Source organism: Miniopterus schreibersii, assembly GCF_964146895.1.
Source record: "Miniopterus schreibersii genome assembly, chromosome: 14".
In the NCBI taxonomy this organism is placed as follows: domain Eukaryota; kingdom Metazoa; phylum Chordata; class Mammalia; order Chiroptera; family Miniopteridae; genus Miniopterus; species Miniopterus schreibersii.
Window position 1 is genome coordinate 54,078,805 of NC_138114.1, and position 16,473 is coordinate 54,095,277.

The following is a 16,473-nucleotide window of genomic DNA, read 5'->3' on the forward strand; positions in this document are numbered from 1 at the left end:
TAGCTGCTATATTTGGTCAAGCATTTAATTACCTCACCCTGGACGTGATGGCTGGAACTGCTTCTCTCTGGGGAGGCCTTGGCAGGTCCAGACCAAAAGATTCGCGGGCCAGAGGACCCAGTCCTTGCCGCGCCTGCGGAAGCGGAATTGGAAGCACCTGAGGAGGGAGGCGCCTCTCCCACCTCCCACACTGACTGAAATAACCAGTTCCCACCAACATACCCTCGCCTAAAATGAGTCCTCCTGCCCGAGTTACCCACGGTCACCGTCCAGCCTGATCTCACTCCCACAGTGGGCGAAGCGAACGGCCTGGCCCAGCGGGAGTGGGCCACTGACTAAGTGCTTCGTCGGGCGCACAGCCCTTGTGCCACAGCAACCTCCGAGCGAAAGGACGGACTGAGGGCCCGCAGGAGCGCGCGTGCGGTCTACTCTCGTTGCCTGAGCCTCAGTGGAATCCGCGGGGCAGCAATGAGAATTCAGAATCGAGACACCCACCCTGCAGCATGTTTCCTAACTGTGCTGAGAAGCAGCACCTGTCCCCGGTCCTCCAGGGAAACGCCCACTCCCTGCTTCCACGTGAGGTGCCCTGAAGGTCAGGAGCTACCACCTAGAAAGGTCTGAGCTCCTGCGGGATCACTTTCCAGGTAAATACGACATAAACTCCTAGCCTCCTCCTTTGGCTTTGAATCATTAAAAGTCTAGTAGGACTGTGATCGTGGTCCAAGGACTGGTTTGCCGCGGTTACCTGCAGGTGCAAGGTCAAGAGTGCCCACGGGGCGCCCTGAACCCACTGCCCTTCCACAGACACCCATACAGCCCACCCATCCAGCCAAGGTGGGTCTCATGAGCCCCTGATTCTCCGTGTGCATGTGAATCACCTGGGAGACTTGTCAAAGAGCAGATTCTGATCCAAGGGGTCTGGGTGGGGCCCAAGACTCTGCATTTCTAATAAACTCCCCGGTGATGCCAGGCTCTGGTCCAGGGGCCACACTTGGGAGCAGTGAGGCCCTGGTGAGGGGTTGATCACCTCACAGCCAGCTCAAACCTTATTGGGATGTAGGAAAGGAAGACAGCTGAGGGTTTGGTGACAAGTTAGAAGCCAGGAGTAGGGCGCAGGGGCTGGAGGCCACAGAGAACAAGTCAGCCCTTCCTCCAGCAAAGGGATGCATCTAGACTGGCTTCAATGCCACGTCCTGTCTGGTTCCTCTAGCAGGGCAACATTTGCAAAGCTACCTTTTATTTAAAAAAAAAAAAATTGATTTCAAGAGAGGGAGGGAGAGGGAGATAGAAACATCAATGATGAGAGTCACTGACCGGCTGCCTCCTGCATGCCCCCTGCTGGGGATCGAGCCCGCCACCCGGGCCTGTGCCCTGACCAGGAATCCAACCAGTGACCTCCTGGATCCTAGGTCGATGTTCAACCACTGAGCCACGCCGGCCGGGCTCCTGTTTGCCAAGACGCCCCTCTGGGCAGAACTGCCCCAGAATGTGAAGAGAGCAAGAAAGGACCCGTTAATTGTGGTCATCACACAATTAACAGGGTTGATGAACCCTGGATCCCTGGGGAGCTGGAGAAAGTGGGGCCTACGGCCAGAACACAGCCCAAGTCTGCCTTTTACGACTTGTCTTCTTATTATCTTTGTAACAAGGCTCTTTTATTAGCTCGCGGTTTCCTGCCAAGTTGATGAAATCTCCATTCTGTTTTTTAGTGCAAGTGAGAGGGTCAGGGAGACTTCGTAAGGCTCACAGCCTTCTTCTCCGTTCAGGGACCCGCCCTCCTCTGCCTCTCTCCCCGCATGGGGCAGAAATGAACTGTTCATTTTCCCTTCCGCTGAAAAATAGGTATTTACTTTGCCGCTTGGCTCCGCGGCCCCGGAGCCTGCCCCGTCCTTTCGGGGCTCCGCGTTCGGAGCCACCAGGGTAACCACCGCCGCCTCTTACCGGTGTCCTCAGAGGACTGTCCCATCCAGACAGTGAGAAGACAAAGGCGGCTGTCTTTCCGGGGAGAGGTCAGTGGTGTGGGGTCTTCCTGGGAGCCCCACAAACGTGGAAATGGGGGCAGGAATCAAAATCCCAGCACGTGGAGAGACAGGGACCAGAACTCAGTATTCCTGCCCGGCCGGCGTGGTGCAGCGGCCGAGGAACCAGGAGGTCAGGGTTCGATTCCCGGTCGGGACACAGGCCGGGGTTGTGGGCTCCTCAACCCCCAGCAGGGGGCGTGCAGGGGGCAGCCGATCAACGACGCTCTCTCATCATCAAGGTTTCTCTCTCCCTCTCCCTTCCTCTCTCGCTCAATAAAAACATATTTAAAAAACCCACAATATTCCCCCACTCTTTTCAGAATTTGGAGAAAGAATAAACTCCATGTGCCTGCGAATTTTAGGGCGAGTCTTACGTCCGAGGAGCTTTTCTTGAGGAAGCCAAAGCTCCCAACTGGATTTCTGTTGCTGCGAGTTCCCCACATCTCTGCCTACCGACCTTGGCCAGGGGCTCAAGGTCACAGGGGGCAAGGTGCCTGTCTGCAACTCTGACTGCCTTCACCGCTCCCCACGATCCCTGCCCCAACGGAGCCCTCCTACGGGAAGGGCGGCCTCCTTTCTGTTTCCTGAGTGAGCCAAGCTCTACCCAAATCAGGGGCCCCGAGGCAGCTCTCCATCGGCTGGGAATGAGCTCCCCGTCACCCCCGGGCTCCCTGCTGTCGTCCTTCACTTCATCCCGCCACCGCCTCCCTGGCCGCCTCTCAGATTCATTTGGGTCCCTCTGGCCTGTGCTCTTGGAGCCCCTGTACCTCTCGCAGTTACAGCCAATTATTTGCGTGATGGTGTCAGCTTCCCTCGCGGCTCAGCGTCACGAGGACACGGCAGTACCCACCGGGTCCTCGCCACATCCTGCCCAGTGTGCCAGGTCCCAGGTCCCTGCGTGACCAGCTCTCCAGTCACCAGTGAACCCCAAGCGTCTGTCGAGAAGATGTGGAGAGTGTACAGCAGCTGGCCTATCAGTGAGGGTGTCGCAGGCTCCGTCGTTGCAGTGACGGTGTCTCTTGTAATTAGAATTTGGGGGGCCGTGCACGTCAGCAGAGGGTTTTCATAAATATCGCGGCGAGTCCCTGCCTCTCAATGGGACGAAATTCCGAGTTGGCCAGGCCACACTTCCCATACTTCACGCAGCCTCGCTTGCGTTGATCCGGGAGTTGTGTTCTCTCACGGGAAGGGAAGAGATGCAGTTAATTTTCCAGTTTGCAGCAAAGGGTGAAACCGAAAATGCCCTCCACGTCCCGGCTGCCCGAGCACTTTCCAAGGCGGCGTGTTTTGTGCACCCACCACAATTTCCATCAGTACCACAGGAGTCGTGAATCATCCCCCAAACCGGCAACAAGTCACCGCAGTGGGGTCGCTATTTGCAGAAAGAATCCAGGTCTCTTGCCTCGCAGGGTGAGATGAAAATTGTTTTATAATTCAGACGCCTGAGAATTTCTCAGCCGCTCCACATGTCACTTGCAGATGGGCTGGCTCTCCCCCTGCGCGAGTGGAATTGTCTGCGAGGGGTGGACGGGGTGTGAAGGCGGAACTTTCACCCAGTGGAGCGGCAGACGGAAGCGTGGGGGAGCACGGGGCCTGGGCTCGGCGGGGCGCAGGTGGGCGTGGGCGGGCCGCGGAGACCACGCGGGGCCCAGCATGCGGGGGGCAGAGCAGGGCCTGACCCTCCGTATTCTCTGCCCCAGGGCCCCGAGGGCCCCGAGGATCCAAGACCTGTTTTCAGAATGAGGGGTCGGCCAAGTTCAGCCCAGTAACTCAAATCTCTGAAAACAAGAATGTCAATAACGAACAGCCCCGGCCCAACCTGGAACTAAGAAATCCTAGCCGAGCAAAAATCGGATTTTATTTTTCCTGGCGGGTTCACTTTGCTCAGTTTTGATTGTCTTGGATAATTTGTTAGAACTTTACACGAGCTTCCTAAAAGGGGAACTTGGAACCCACCGCAACCGGTGAGGCCGCGCCTCGCCGAGCAGAGCCTGAGGGTAGACGCAGAGGAGACGCAAACGACGCTGGGACAGGCTTCGGATCTAACGGGCTTTCCGCTCCATCAGGGGAGACGACTGTTTTTAGGTTTCTAAATTCTAAGTCCTCGGCTTCCTCCCTCCTTGGCGCTTTACTTTGTTCCAGGGTGTGGGAGCCGCGTCGCTGGGCACCGGTCCGCCCTCATTGGCGCAGCGCTGCCCAGCTCCGCGCACCGCGAGGGCCTAGGGCGGAGAAGCCAGTGATGACGATGCCTTGATCCCTTGATCCCTTGATCCCTTGATCCCTGGCCTCCCGGAGCTCGCGCCCAGAGGGCTCGTGGCTAAGAGGGAGGCACTACCCACGACGGCTGTTCTGCGCAGACTCAAGAAAGGGAATGAAAAGCAATCCTCCTAACGTCACTGCCCAGTAATCGAACAGGGTCAGGGAGATGCCGCAGGACGAACCCCGTTTGATGCCGGTATTGAACTTGGCCTCGGTACGTCTGGACGTTAGTTTGGGCTCCGCCACACGTCAGCTGTGTGACTGTGGGTGAGTCCCGTCGCTCCTCTGAGACTCAGTTTCCTCTTCTGTAAGTAGAGAGAATTACTAACGCTCTCCTCGGTTTCGGCCCTTGTCCCCGCAGGACCCTGATGGCCCACTCCGAGTCAGAGGAGAGTGTCATGAAGGGTCCCCTCTCAGGGATGTGGGCAGGGTTATGGAGCTGACGAGGGACCGGCCAGGAACGCACCTCCTCGCGGCCTCGGTGGTAGGTGAGCGAGCCGGGAGTCCCTGGGGACAGCGGGTCTGAGCTGGGACGAGGAGGGCGGCTTAGGTCTTGGGCAGAGCAATGCCACTGATGTGGACAAGGTCATCCGGAGCCCACATTTAGTTGACTTCCCTGAAAGCTAAGAGGTTGGGGCCGATGGTTGCGCTGGGAACAAGCGACTGGAATATTACTGATTCAGGGATATAGAGGGTAATAAAGTTTGCCATTAGCTCAAGGCTGCCCCCACCGTCTGGCCTGTTCATGAGGTTCCTCAGCCGGCCCTCGGCCTTGAACACCGAGGAGGCACAGCCGCTGGCAGGAGCAGCTGCAGGAACCCTCCGGGGCTTAGAAGTCCTACGCCCCTCCATTGTGACGGGTGGGCCTGCTTCTATGACAACAGCGGGCACCCCCACGCCCCGCCTGGGAGAGGCGGAGCACTAAGATCAGGAGTCAGGACGAGGCGTGGCTCCCAGGTGTGGAGGGCTCGCGGGCCATGGCCAGATGAGGGAGCCCGCCTCAGCCGCCCTCGGTTCCCGCCGAAGATGACCAAAGGCAGACGCTTCAACCCGCCTTTCGACAAGGACGGGAGATGGGTGAGAAAGATGGGGCCTGCCTGGCGTCTCTCAGGCCATGTGGGTGCGGTCAGGGCCCAGAACCGAGTCCAGATCCCGCCTCTGCTACTCACTGTGGCTACTTGCTGTGGCGTGACTTGGCAACTTACTGCCCCCAGCCTGAAATGGATGAGTTCCTGCCCCATCTATGAAACGGGGGCCCCGGGGCACCTCCTCCTGGCATCCTGGGCACTGCCTGTCTCCCTCTGCTGGAATACAAGCTCCGTGGAGCTGGGACCTTCGTCTTTCTTAGTCACTGACTGCATCCCGAGTGCCTAGGATAGGATCGGGTGCACAGGAGGGTCTCAGAAAATACTTGTTGAAGGAATTAATATTATACTAGAAACCCCTAAACAAATTCCCGTTGGCCCCCAACCTGACCCCTTTCCCCACCGGGCTGTGAAATGGGAAAGGTCCAGAAATGCATCATTTCCCCATCTTGGTCATATGAAAGCTTTACCTTTCAGCTTCAGCTCTTCCTGAGACCCCTCTCTCATGATGTCACTCACAGAGCCCGGTGGGATCTGCCACCTCCAAGGAGCATGTGCCTCACACCTACATGTGCAGTGCTGGCCTCGTCAGAATACACACACACACACACATATGTTCTTTCATACACACCCTGCTTCATTCCAGGAAGACTTAAAGTGTGGGAAAGCTTCACAATAAAATAGTAAAGTATAAATAAATATTCAGAACCAGTTTAAATATACTTTAGAATACAAGGCTGAGGCTGGGAAAATATATAACATCTCTATACAGGCCATAGGGCCTGTATGGTAGCATTTGGGCATCAAATCTGACTGAGTTCCCCGGCAGCCAAAGGAAAATGGGAAATAGTGTGAACTATGTAATGCTAACCTGTTACAAAGAGAAAAACGTTAAGTTTCTCAGACTAAGTAGCTTCGCCTCTTTCTAAAACCTGCAGTATCAGTTAGGATTGTGTTTGAATATTATGAAAAGCTGATTAGAGTGTCTTAACCAAAGAGAGGTTTGTATTTCTCAAGTAACAATAAATCCAGAAGTTGGCGGTTCAGGGCTGGTACCAGGTTCGGTCCAGCCTTCTGTTCTGACAGCCTCTGTGTGGGGCTGTGTGACTCAGGCTGGGCAACAAGGGAAAGTCAAAGGACAGGGGGACAGAGGCATCTATCACCTAAGTCTGCCCCTCCTTAGGGACCCCCCTCCTCCAGGGTGACCCCGTGGCCCGTTCCTGCACATCCTCAGGAGAGCCTGGGTGCGAGGTTTCTGTGGCTGCTTCATTGCACTTGACCACCACTCCTACCCCCCCGGGAGCCCCACCCACAGACTTCTGCTTCATCTCATGGGGCCACTTAGCTGCAAAGGAGTTTGGGCGGTATTTTTAACCAGCCACATTGCCACCCAAACAAAGCCAGGCTTCTGTCACAGGGAGTAACCCCAGGACTGTGCCCAGGACCCCAGTCCAGCCGGACAGACAGTGTCTCCCACAGTCCGACTTGAGCCTTTGGTGTGGGCCCTTTCTGCTCCCAGCACCTGAAGTTTCCCACAGTGACTTGCAGAAGAGTTGGGAAAATTAAAGAGATTGGTGACTTGCAGTGGGCAGTGGCCAGTTTGGGGGGGTTACTAATGGTCCCATTAGAAGTGACACTCGGTTTGCAGTTGACCTTGCTGGCTGCAGTCAGGCCATTGCCAGGTAGGAGAGGCCTCTCCACACACATTCACCTTCCTAGTTAGCATTTCAGTCACTGAGCAATCGGGTGCAGCAAAAATTTCACCGCCGACAAGTTAAAAAGCGATATTTCACGGTTACAATGTCCACCAGAAGGCTTTATTTCACAGCTGTCATGGGATAGCCATTAAGTATATATTTTAAAAGAGTGAAATTAAAATGCTAGAGCCATTTTTTACAGTGAATTAGCCCATAGACTTGCAGAATACAAATGAACTCAAGTCAGTTGTCATGTGGGTGGGTAAGAGGGATCATATCTGATGTGGGAAGACGGCCCACCGTGGCCGAGGGTCCGCAGCTTCCGGGCAGGAGGGTCGCCGGTCAGACTGCGGGAGGTGAAGGAAGGGCTCTGCCCGTGGAGGCCCTTTGTATGATTCACATTTACTTAAAACATAACTGTTTAAAAACATTAAAAATATAATACAGGATGAATTAGAAATATGGAGATTGACTTTGAAGAATTTCTAGGGTATGTTGTTAAGTGAGAAAAGCAAAGTGCAAAACAGAACGTATTGTATGGTCCACTTTTTGTAAAGCAGCCTCTGCATGGTATCTGATCCTACGGAGCACTCAGTTGTTAATACCATCACTTGGGATGGCTGTGGGGGTGACAGGAAGGGGAAGGAGAAATTAGCCAAGAGTGACTGTTAGATAAAAAGGTATTTATAATTTTTAGCAATCACATTTTAAATATGGTCCTATGTATGCAAAATTATACATCTATAGGGTGCCCCCAAAATGAATTTTAATAAACACTGCCTTTATAATTATTCAAAGTGTGCGTATACGTTCTCGGTGGAGGGTCACCTGGGACCCTTCGCTCCTCAGCTTCCCCGTGTCTTAGGGTCCCCCTCACACCTGCAGGAGTCGGCTGGGCCCTGTGAACATGGGTGGGTCTTGTTCCCAAGCACAAGTTGCACCCTGAGCAGAAAGAAGGTCTCGGATTACACATGTCGGTCTTCCCCGAGTTCACGGCTCACTCCTGCGGGGCCGCACCCTCCACACCGGCCACAGGAATAAGTCCGGCTCCAGCACTGCAGGGCGGCCCCTGAACTAGAAACAGCAGGCGGTGATGGCCTTGGGCCATGACAATATTTTTTGTCTTGGAAAGAATCCTTAAAAATTATGCCATTTCCATCGCCTGCCAGAAGCACCCAAATTGCATTTTAATCGCTTTATGGAGGAAGCCCTGGTACTTGGCTCAGGCGTGCAGAGGTGTCTGGTTTTAATCAGGGCGGGCGCTGTTTTCCAGTTCCCTCACATCGGGATGACGCAGAAGACGCCCGAGTCCATCACGAGCGCCATGCTCAAGGAGCCCCACAATCCTCACTTCTCTCGGCAAATGGAAGGGAAGCTGCCGCCCATCTACAAAGTCCCGGAGAAGGTGAGTCCCGTGCTGGCCGTGGCCGCAGCTTCCACGGCACTCGGGGGGGTGGGGGGCACCACTGCCGTTGGGGGCCGGGTCATTCTTCCTTGGAAGGACCTGCTCACGTCCCATCCCTGGACTCCTGGCACCTGGTCCCCGTGACACCCCAGGGCCTCCTCCTGGTCCAGACAGTCAAGTTAAGCTCATCTGTGGACAAGAAGTCACCTCGGGTTCCAACCCCCACCCGGTTCACTAACACCCACGTTCTGCGTCCCGGCCAATTCCTGAGCGGCTTCAGGGCCGTGGGTGGCCTGAGGGAGAAGGGGCATTGGTTTCACACTTGGCTGGCCCCCCTGCCACCAGGGCCTACAGGGCCTCTAAATTCCTTCCCAGTGCCCAGTTCCTCGGCTGTAAACTTTTCCTTCCTCGCCTCCAAAGAAGGTGTTTGAGAGAAGTTTTATGATTATTAGCAGCAAAGGTCGAGCTTCAAAGCCCGAGCTGGCTGCGCGCCCGTGAGCTCACCCTCCCGCCCCGGTGCCCCGTCGCGGCGGTTTCATTCTTACCTGGCGGTCACCTGGCCTCGGGCTCCCAGAGCGGGCGGGGCTCTGACGCGCGCCCCCCGGCTCTCCCTTTGCCTTCCCAGCAGGTCCACAGCAAATTCCCCTTCTCCGTGCACGACAACCGGCACAGCCTGCAGAATTCGGGATACTTCCTGGACTCGGTGAGTGCTTCCCTCCGGTGCCTGATCCCCGCCAGCGGCACCAGGGCTCTTCATTTCCTTGAGCTGTGCTGAGGACAGAGGACTGACCTCAAAACTGGAACAAGGTCAAGATTAAAGCCTCATAATAGGTTACAGAAAAAATAAAAGCGTGAAGCTCTCCGAGTCCCGCACAGCCTTCACAGTCTGCGGCAGCCTTCCGGCCGGGCGCGTGCCCACCGCCTGCCTCGCAGATCCCTCCGGTCGACCAGCCGTCTCTCAGGGGCGGGAGGGAGCGCCCAGGGGTCTGCAGGCGGCCCAGACCCCACGGGGAGGGGGCAGTGGGGGGCAGCTCACAGGACATAGAGAAGGGCTCCCCGGCAACTGGAGTTGTCTTTTCTCTAGAGGTGGTGAGCTCCCCGTCGCTGGAGAAAATAAAGGCCGATCGCACTTGTCAGTGGCGGTTGAACGCAGCACCGTGCAATGGAAATATATTAAAGGCCATATATGTAATTTTAAATGTTCTAGTGACCACATTAAGTAAAAAGAAACAGATGAAATTAATTTTGTTTAATCCAGTAATTCTCCAAATTGTCATTTCAACATGTAATCCATTAAAAATTATGAGTGAGCTATTTTACATCCCCAAAACTGTCTTTAAATCCAGTTCGTATTTTACACTTATGGTAGCTCTGAATTTGGAATGTCCACACTTCGTGTTTTTGTGAGTAAAGTTTGAGGATTTTTTGCAATTTACATGCAAACACACACACACACAAATGTCTATCTTTTTAACGACATAAACAGAATTGAACCACATATATCTTACAAGAAGTATGCTAGTCTCATAGAAAGCATGGGGAGCTTTCCAAAGTTATCTACCTTCTGGAATAGTTTATAGAGTGTGTGGATTTTCAGTTTGATGAAGGTTCAATAGAATTTTCCATAAAACTATTTGGGTTTGCTATCTTTTTTAGGGTAAGTTTTTTGTTTTTTTTTTACTATCCAATTTCTCCCTTGATTATTAATCTAGTCAAACTTTCTATCTCTTCTTGAATAGATCTTGTGATGTGTTTACCTAAAATTACTGATTTCATTTCAAATTTATTGGTATAATATTTTAAAAATACTTACTTTGCTATTCTTTTGCATCTTTCTCAGTTGACTATTTACGTCATATACTTGCCACTGTGTTTATTAATGTATTTTTTTTAACTATGCATATGCCTCAGGTTATTGCTTTGGCATCCCAAAGGTTTTTCTAACTAGGGTCTCACTATTATCTGCTTCCAAATAATCTATTACTTAACTTCTGTATATGGTTAGAATTTTTAAAGATCATATTTTTGTTGCAAATATCTAGTTCTATGGGTTAGTAAGTTTTACACAATATAATCTGTGATTTCTATTTTTTTAATTATCTTAATTTTTTAAGATTATCTTTGTTATCTTGTATACGATTCATTTTCAACAAGTGTTGCGTCAGTGTTAAGAGAGAATATTATCTTCCCCATCTGTTGGTTACAAAGTCCTTCATATTAATTGAAGACTGGCAATTAATGTTATTTAAATCCTTCATCCTTCATACCCTTTTGTTCACATTTGTCTTGATCTGTCCATTTCTCCTTCCATGAGTATTCTTGGGAGTCGATGTATAGCCTTGCACGGGTTGGTGAAGGACACCTCTTGCAGCGGCTGTCATTGTGCGTTTAAACGTAGGCTGTCCCATAGCTGGTTGTACTGGAGACCTCAGAATAATATGACCTTGAGTACTTTTCTCCTAATCGTCTCGGTTCTTCCCCAGGGCCTAGGACGTAGGAAGATCCCCCCAGAAAAAAGGCAACACAATTCGAAGAATTTCAATCTCTGGGCATCTGACTATGTCCCATCTTGTCTTGACGGCTTTTCAAATAACCAAATATCGTACGTCTGCCACGAAGCCTTGGTGGTGCCGATTTTCAGACGCTTCCCGAGACAGTACGGTGAGATATGGAGCACTTTCAAGTTCATTCCTGAGCGAAGCTATGCCGAGTTTTTGAAAAAGAAGCCAAAAGTAAGGTTCGCTATTGACAAAAAGGCCGATTCTTCACTGGAGCCCTGATCCTTCCGGAAGATTCTTGACGAGTTTCCTGATACTGGCCTTTCACTGGACAGTCTGATCCAGCACAGCCGTTCCGCGCAAGGTTTGTGAGAACGAGAGGCTGACCGTGCCTCCCGCTGAGGCCAAGTGTCCTCGCGGCGAGAACGTACAGGCCACGTCCTCACACGGAGAGACCAGAGAAGCAGCAGATGACGGGAGCGCTCGCTGCCTTTAAGATATGATTTGTGACTTTAAATTCGGTTGAAAAATATTCAGGTCCTTACACAATAAAAATATGTGAAGATATACACATTTTAAATGAATGTGTTGTAAATAAATTCGATCAATTTTAAAATGGCCACATTAACTTTGGGGGCAGTTTTATTTATTTATTTTTTAATTGTTTTTTTAAAATATCTCTATTGATTTCAGAGAGGAAAAGAGGGGGAGAGAGAGAGATAGAAACATCAATGATGAGAGAGTCATTGATCGAGCCCGCAACCCGGGCCTGTGCCCTGACCGGAAATCGAACCCCCATCTCCTGGATCCCAGGTCGATCCTAGGTCGCTGAGCCACACCCAGCCCGGCTAGGGGCAGTTTTAAAAATCAGATAATTAAGATATGGTTACAGTTTCACTTTGAAATTTCAAACAATACAGAAAAAGCAGGTGTTCCCCTTGGTTTTTCCACACCTCCAGTCCTTGTCCTGCGCTCATCCGTTAACCATTTGTTTTTATTCTGTGCGTCCGCAACCTCAGAGATGTGCATAACTGCGTACACATTGAAACGTAGCTGTGTTCCAGCACACGGCGTTCTGAGTCTTCCCTTTGATATTTAACAATGTATCTTGGAGCTCTGAACGGTGTCAGTGCGAACAGACGGATTTGCTTTAAACTGCTGCACTGATTCCCTAACACGATGCGCCGTAATTTAAAACATCACCTTCCTGTTAATGAGAGCTCGAGTTGTTTCTAATTTTCGGCTGCCAGGCCCAGTGCGACACGAACACGCTTGCTGAGACTCTCCGCGTGCATGTTTGCGTGGGACTCTGCAGCGACCTCGGACAAGCTGCCTCGTTGGTGCTGGATGGGGCCGATGCACAGCTCGAGTTTTAATAAATTCTCCCAAATGTCCCCAGGAAAAGACTGGACCAATTAAACTCCAACCAACAGGATCTGTGCGTTTCTGTTTCTCCCACCTCGAATTATCATTTAGATGCTTAAGTATGGATATTTAGGGACCAAAAAAAAAGGTGTCTTGTTATTTTTTGGTTTTCCATTCTTCTGGGTATTGGTGAAGTTGAGCATCTTTTCCTGCTCGGTGGTCCTTTATATCTCCCTCCCGTAAACTGTCACCACCATCCTGTACCCAAAGTTTCTTGTTTGTATTTGGATATTTTCCCGATAGATGAATTTTAGAATCAGCTTGTCAAATAAATCTATTGGCCATTTCATAGGAATTTCCCCAAATTTAGATACTGATTTATGGGAGAATTGACACTGTTGTGCCATGGTGCAGTTCCCTGTTTATTTAAATCTTATTTTATGTTCTTCAGTAAAGTTTTATAATTTTCTTCACATAGGTCTCACACGTTTCTTTTCTATGTTTATTCCTGCATATTTTGAACTTCTGTGGCTATTTTGAATGTTATTTTTGTATGTTACACTTTTAGTTAGGTTGTGCCTGATGCCTGAGAAAGTTATTGATTTCTGTATGTAAATCTTGTCTTTTTCACCTGCTGAACTTCTAACAAATAAAACAAATAATATATTAAAAATAAAGTTCTAGTAATTTTTCAGTGGATTTTCCTGGATTTTCTTTGTAGATGACTGTCATTTGTGGAAGTGAGAATTTCCCTAATTTCCCTAGAGGCCATGTCCTCACACACAGGGTTCCGTGGTCTGAGCTCTGCCGTGGGCAGGCCTCTGAACGGCACGGTCCCTGCCCGCTCGCCCCCCAGGAATGCTGGTCTCCAGGTTCACTTCCTTTTCTCCTCCCAGGGCGTCCTCACAACCCCTCACTTGCCTTGCCTCTGCCTCGCCTCCCCTTTCTCTTACGCATACCACCAATCTCCAACAACAGTGACCCCAAATTCAGTTTACTGGAGATGAAATTTAAAAAATTACCAACAAGGTATAGAGAGCCAAATCTGCAGCTATGTGAAGGAGAGACGTGTGGATGGGGGACGATATCCGGTCCTCTACGCTGTGGGATTAAACAGTGCCAGGGGGTGGGTGGATGGGTGGGGACAGTTACCATTTATAAGAACACAAATGAGATAACTTGCCCCTAAAAACAGTCTTTTCTCACTTAATTGTTTTCTACATAAAAAATAAACCACACCGATGGGCGACATCCCAGTTTTCAATCCAGTGAACCGAGAACAGAAGGACACATTAACGGAGGGGTAGGTCTTGGGGGCTCCAGGGTGGACGCCCCAAATACAATACCCCAGCTCACAAAATAAAAGTCTTTGATACCTCAGCATGATGCCACCGACCGGCGGTGGCTGTTGGCTCTTTGTTTTAGGGCGTTGCTTTGAGCAGAGGAGTAAACAGCCAGTTAAGGAAACCCCAACTTGCTAATCGATCGCACGCAGGTGTTTATAGGTTTCTTCTGTTCCGATGAGTCAGACTGGGGCTTGTGCCATCCCAGAAACGGCTCAGAGCTGAAAGCGCGGCTGCGGGCTTGGCAACAATGTTTCCGAGCGACGCTGCGCAGTGTCGGGAAGCCCCAGTTACTGTAACAGGCGCGTGACCACTGAAGGCTCGGAGGCATCATGCTTAACAGAGCGGAGTGACCACTTTTCATATGTGACCCACTAAAAAACGCTGCCTATTTTTGGGCAGAGAAGCACATTCTCAATGGGTCTGTTTGGACATTTAGGACTCATTTTAAAAAGCACATCTCTCTGTTTAGCACATTCTGGGGCTGTCTTTGGCCACAGCCGCCTCTGTTCTGGTGGCCGCCGGGTTCTAATACGGTGGCTGTGTTTCTCCGTCCACGACTGACACGACAGCCGTTCCAGAAGCCATACCCGTTCTGCAGGTGGGTGGTCAGCTGTAGCCCCGATGAAAGTCCAGGGCGCATCGCTCCCGGCCCACGGATCAGGGAGCAAGGACACTTCACCCAATGCAACCATTATTTTTTTTAACCTGCAGAGCTGGGACCATATTGGCGAATGCTTGGGGGGGAGGTGGGTGTGGGGGAGGAAGGGACCCGATGATAAGCTAAGTGTAGGTTTCCCATATGTGCTGCCGGGGTCGGGGAGGAATCCGTGCTCTTGTGGTAACACCCTGAGAACCATCAAACCAGCACAGAGCCTCAGTTTCCTCCTCCAGGCCCCTTGCTGCCACCCACGTGCCATCTTCGGTCGTCCTGGAGTGTCTGGAGCCGGTGACTGGGGAGGATCCCCCTTCGCTCGGCCCTGGGCTGCTCTCCAGGGGGAACACGCCTGGCCCTTCCAACACGCGGGGCGGCCGCTGTGCGGGTCCCAGCGCTGCGAGGCCCGGGAAGTCCTCGTGCGTGTGCGATGCCGGGCGCCGCCTCTCTACGTGACTCTCAAAGCAAACGAAAGCAGCTCATGCAGCACAGAGCATTTAAGCAAACACCTTATGGATATACCAAAATAATCCCCCAAATATCAAACAAATCAACCCCCGCCAGAGCCCGGCTCGCTGAGTAAACGGAACGAACGAAACCGTAACTCGCGCGCTCGACTGGGCTCCACGAAAATGTCGGATTTGTTAGGTGGAGTGCGTGACTTCCCCGCAGCCACCAAAATAACCGCAAATGCTTTATTTTCTCTCCCGATCAAAATCCAACAGGTTTGCAATTCCCAGACTGGGAAATGCAGGCCCAGGAGCCCATTTTCTTCCCTCCGTTCCCCCCAAGGGGGAGCGAGGCTCACCCTGCGAGACCCAGGGGCGTTGCTCCCAGTTCGCGGGGCACTAATGTATTCAGGAGGAGCAGAGCGGACACTCCGGGCAACTTCGACAATCCCATACGGAGTCACTGCCACCCATGACAGTCATGTCAAGTGTTATCTCAAGACTGAGGTAGTCGGGTGCAATGGGAACCCCTTAGGCAGGGCCGGAACACCCCAAACCACAAGTAGACACTTGGATAAGGGGCTCCCTCTGGACCCTGATAGGAGTGGGGCCTCTGCCCCTGGTGGGCTCAGAGCTCCAGCCATTCGACACTCGAGCTTGGCTTACCACGGGTCATGCTCAGAGCCCTGCCAGGCTTCATCAGACGCGTGTGACCGCTGCAGGCACCTGGCTTGGGACCGACACCCACCTCCCTGCCTGCAGACGCCGCCAGTGACCCAGGCCTTTAGGCTGGGCACTTGCTCCTCTCGCTTCTATGGTGTAAGCTCCCCCTTTCTGCGAGTAACCTGCGTGTGACTCTATTGGCTTATTGGGGAGTCTCCCCTGATAAACCCGGCCTTGTAGAAAGACACAAACACGTGTGAGTAACTTTCTGGGGACGCTCCCTTGCCCACGACAACTAGTCTGGCTGCATTGCTGGCAGCAGATTCCCTAGTTGCCGGCAGAAAGAGCGACGCTGCTCATGACCCATGTTCCTTACAGCTGCTCGCAGGACCCTAGGTGACCACGGGGGACACGGCCTTCGCAGCCCAAGAACACGTGGCTATTCCTTAGGCCCGAGGGAGAAGCATCGAGACCGTCGTGAACATTCCCCCCCAGGTCTATAACCTTCGAAGAAGATTCTGTGACTTGTCAGCCACGAGAGGTGTGTCCCACAAACAACACTGAGGTTCCAAAAGAGGATCGGAAAGTCCCAGCACAACCCACGGGAGAAATCTCACTGTTCCTCCAAGTAATATTTTGTGTTGAAACCAGCACCTAATATCTGATATTCTAGAACTTTAAAGGAAGGAACCGACGGTTCTTGTCCTTAGTCAATCAGGATAGTTTTGGCGAAAGCAGGTATGTTTGCCAACAGAATCTGGGCTGGTTTCCGGCTCGTTCCTAACACGGCCCTGCCCCACCCTGCCCCCCACTCTCCCCCCCAAACGGCCCGGTTCCCTTTGGCCTGATTGTGTATCCCCATTCTCCTGGGTCCCGGCGTGAACACATGCCAGGCGCACCCAAACGCCTCGTGGGCTTACTCACCGCTCAGGGACCATTTTTCAAGCCGCTGCTCTGGACACGGGGGTACAAAGGGAGCCGCCAGACTCATCCTTGGTCTTAGCGCCCGAAGCCTAGGTGGTCAGAGGGGGAA

General features: G+C 52.1%; 1 protein-coding gene across 2 annotated transcripts; it reads left to right on the forward strand.

The window, feature by feature from the left end:
• Positions 1 to 8,341: 8,341 nt before the first annotated feature.
• Positions 8,342 to 13,027, forward strand: TEX36 (testis expressed 36). 2 transcript variants are annotated; one of them, XM_081157934.1, is made up of 3 exons: positions 8,342 to 8,467; positions 9,096 to 9,170; positions 10,951 to 13,027. In XM_081157934.1, the coding sequence occupies exons 1-3, from the start codon at positions 8,351 to 8,353 to the stop codon at positions 11,245 to 11,247; spliced, it is 489 nt and encodes a 162-aa protein (XP_081014060.1). In that variant the 5' UTR covers positions 8,342 to 8,350; the 3' UTR covers positions 11,248 to 13,027. The 2 variants fall into 2 exon arrangements, with proteins under 2 accessions (XP_081014060.1, XP_081014059.1); XM_081157933.1 differs by having other exon boundaries at positions 8,344 to 8,467; positions 9,093 to 9,170; positions 10,951 to 13,015.
• The last annotated feature ends 3,446 nt before the right edge of the window (positions 13,028 to 16,473 follow it).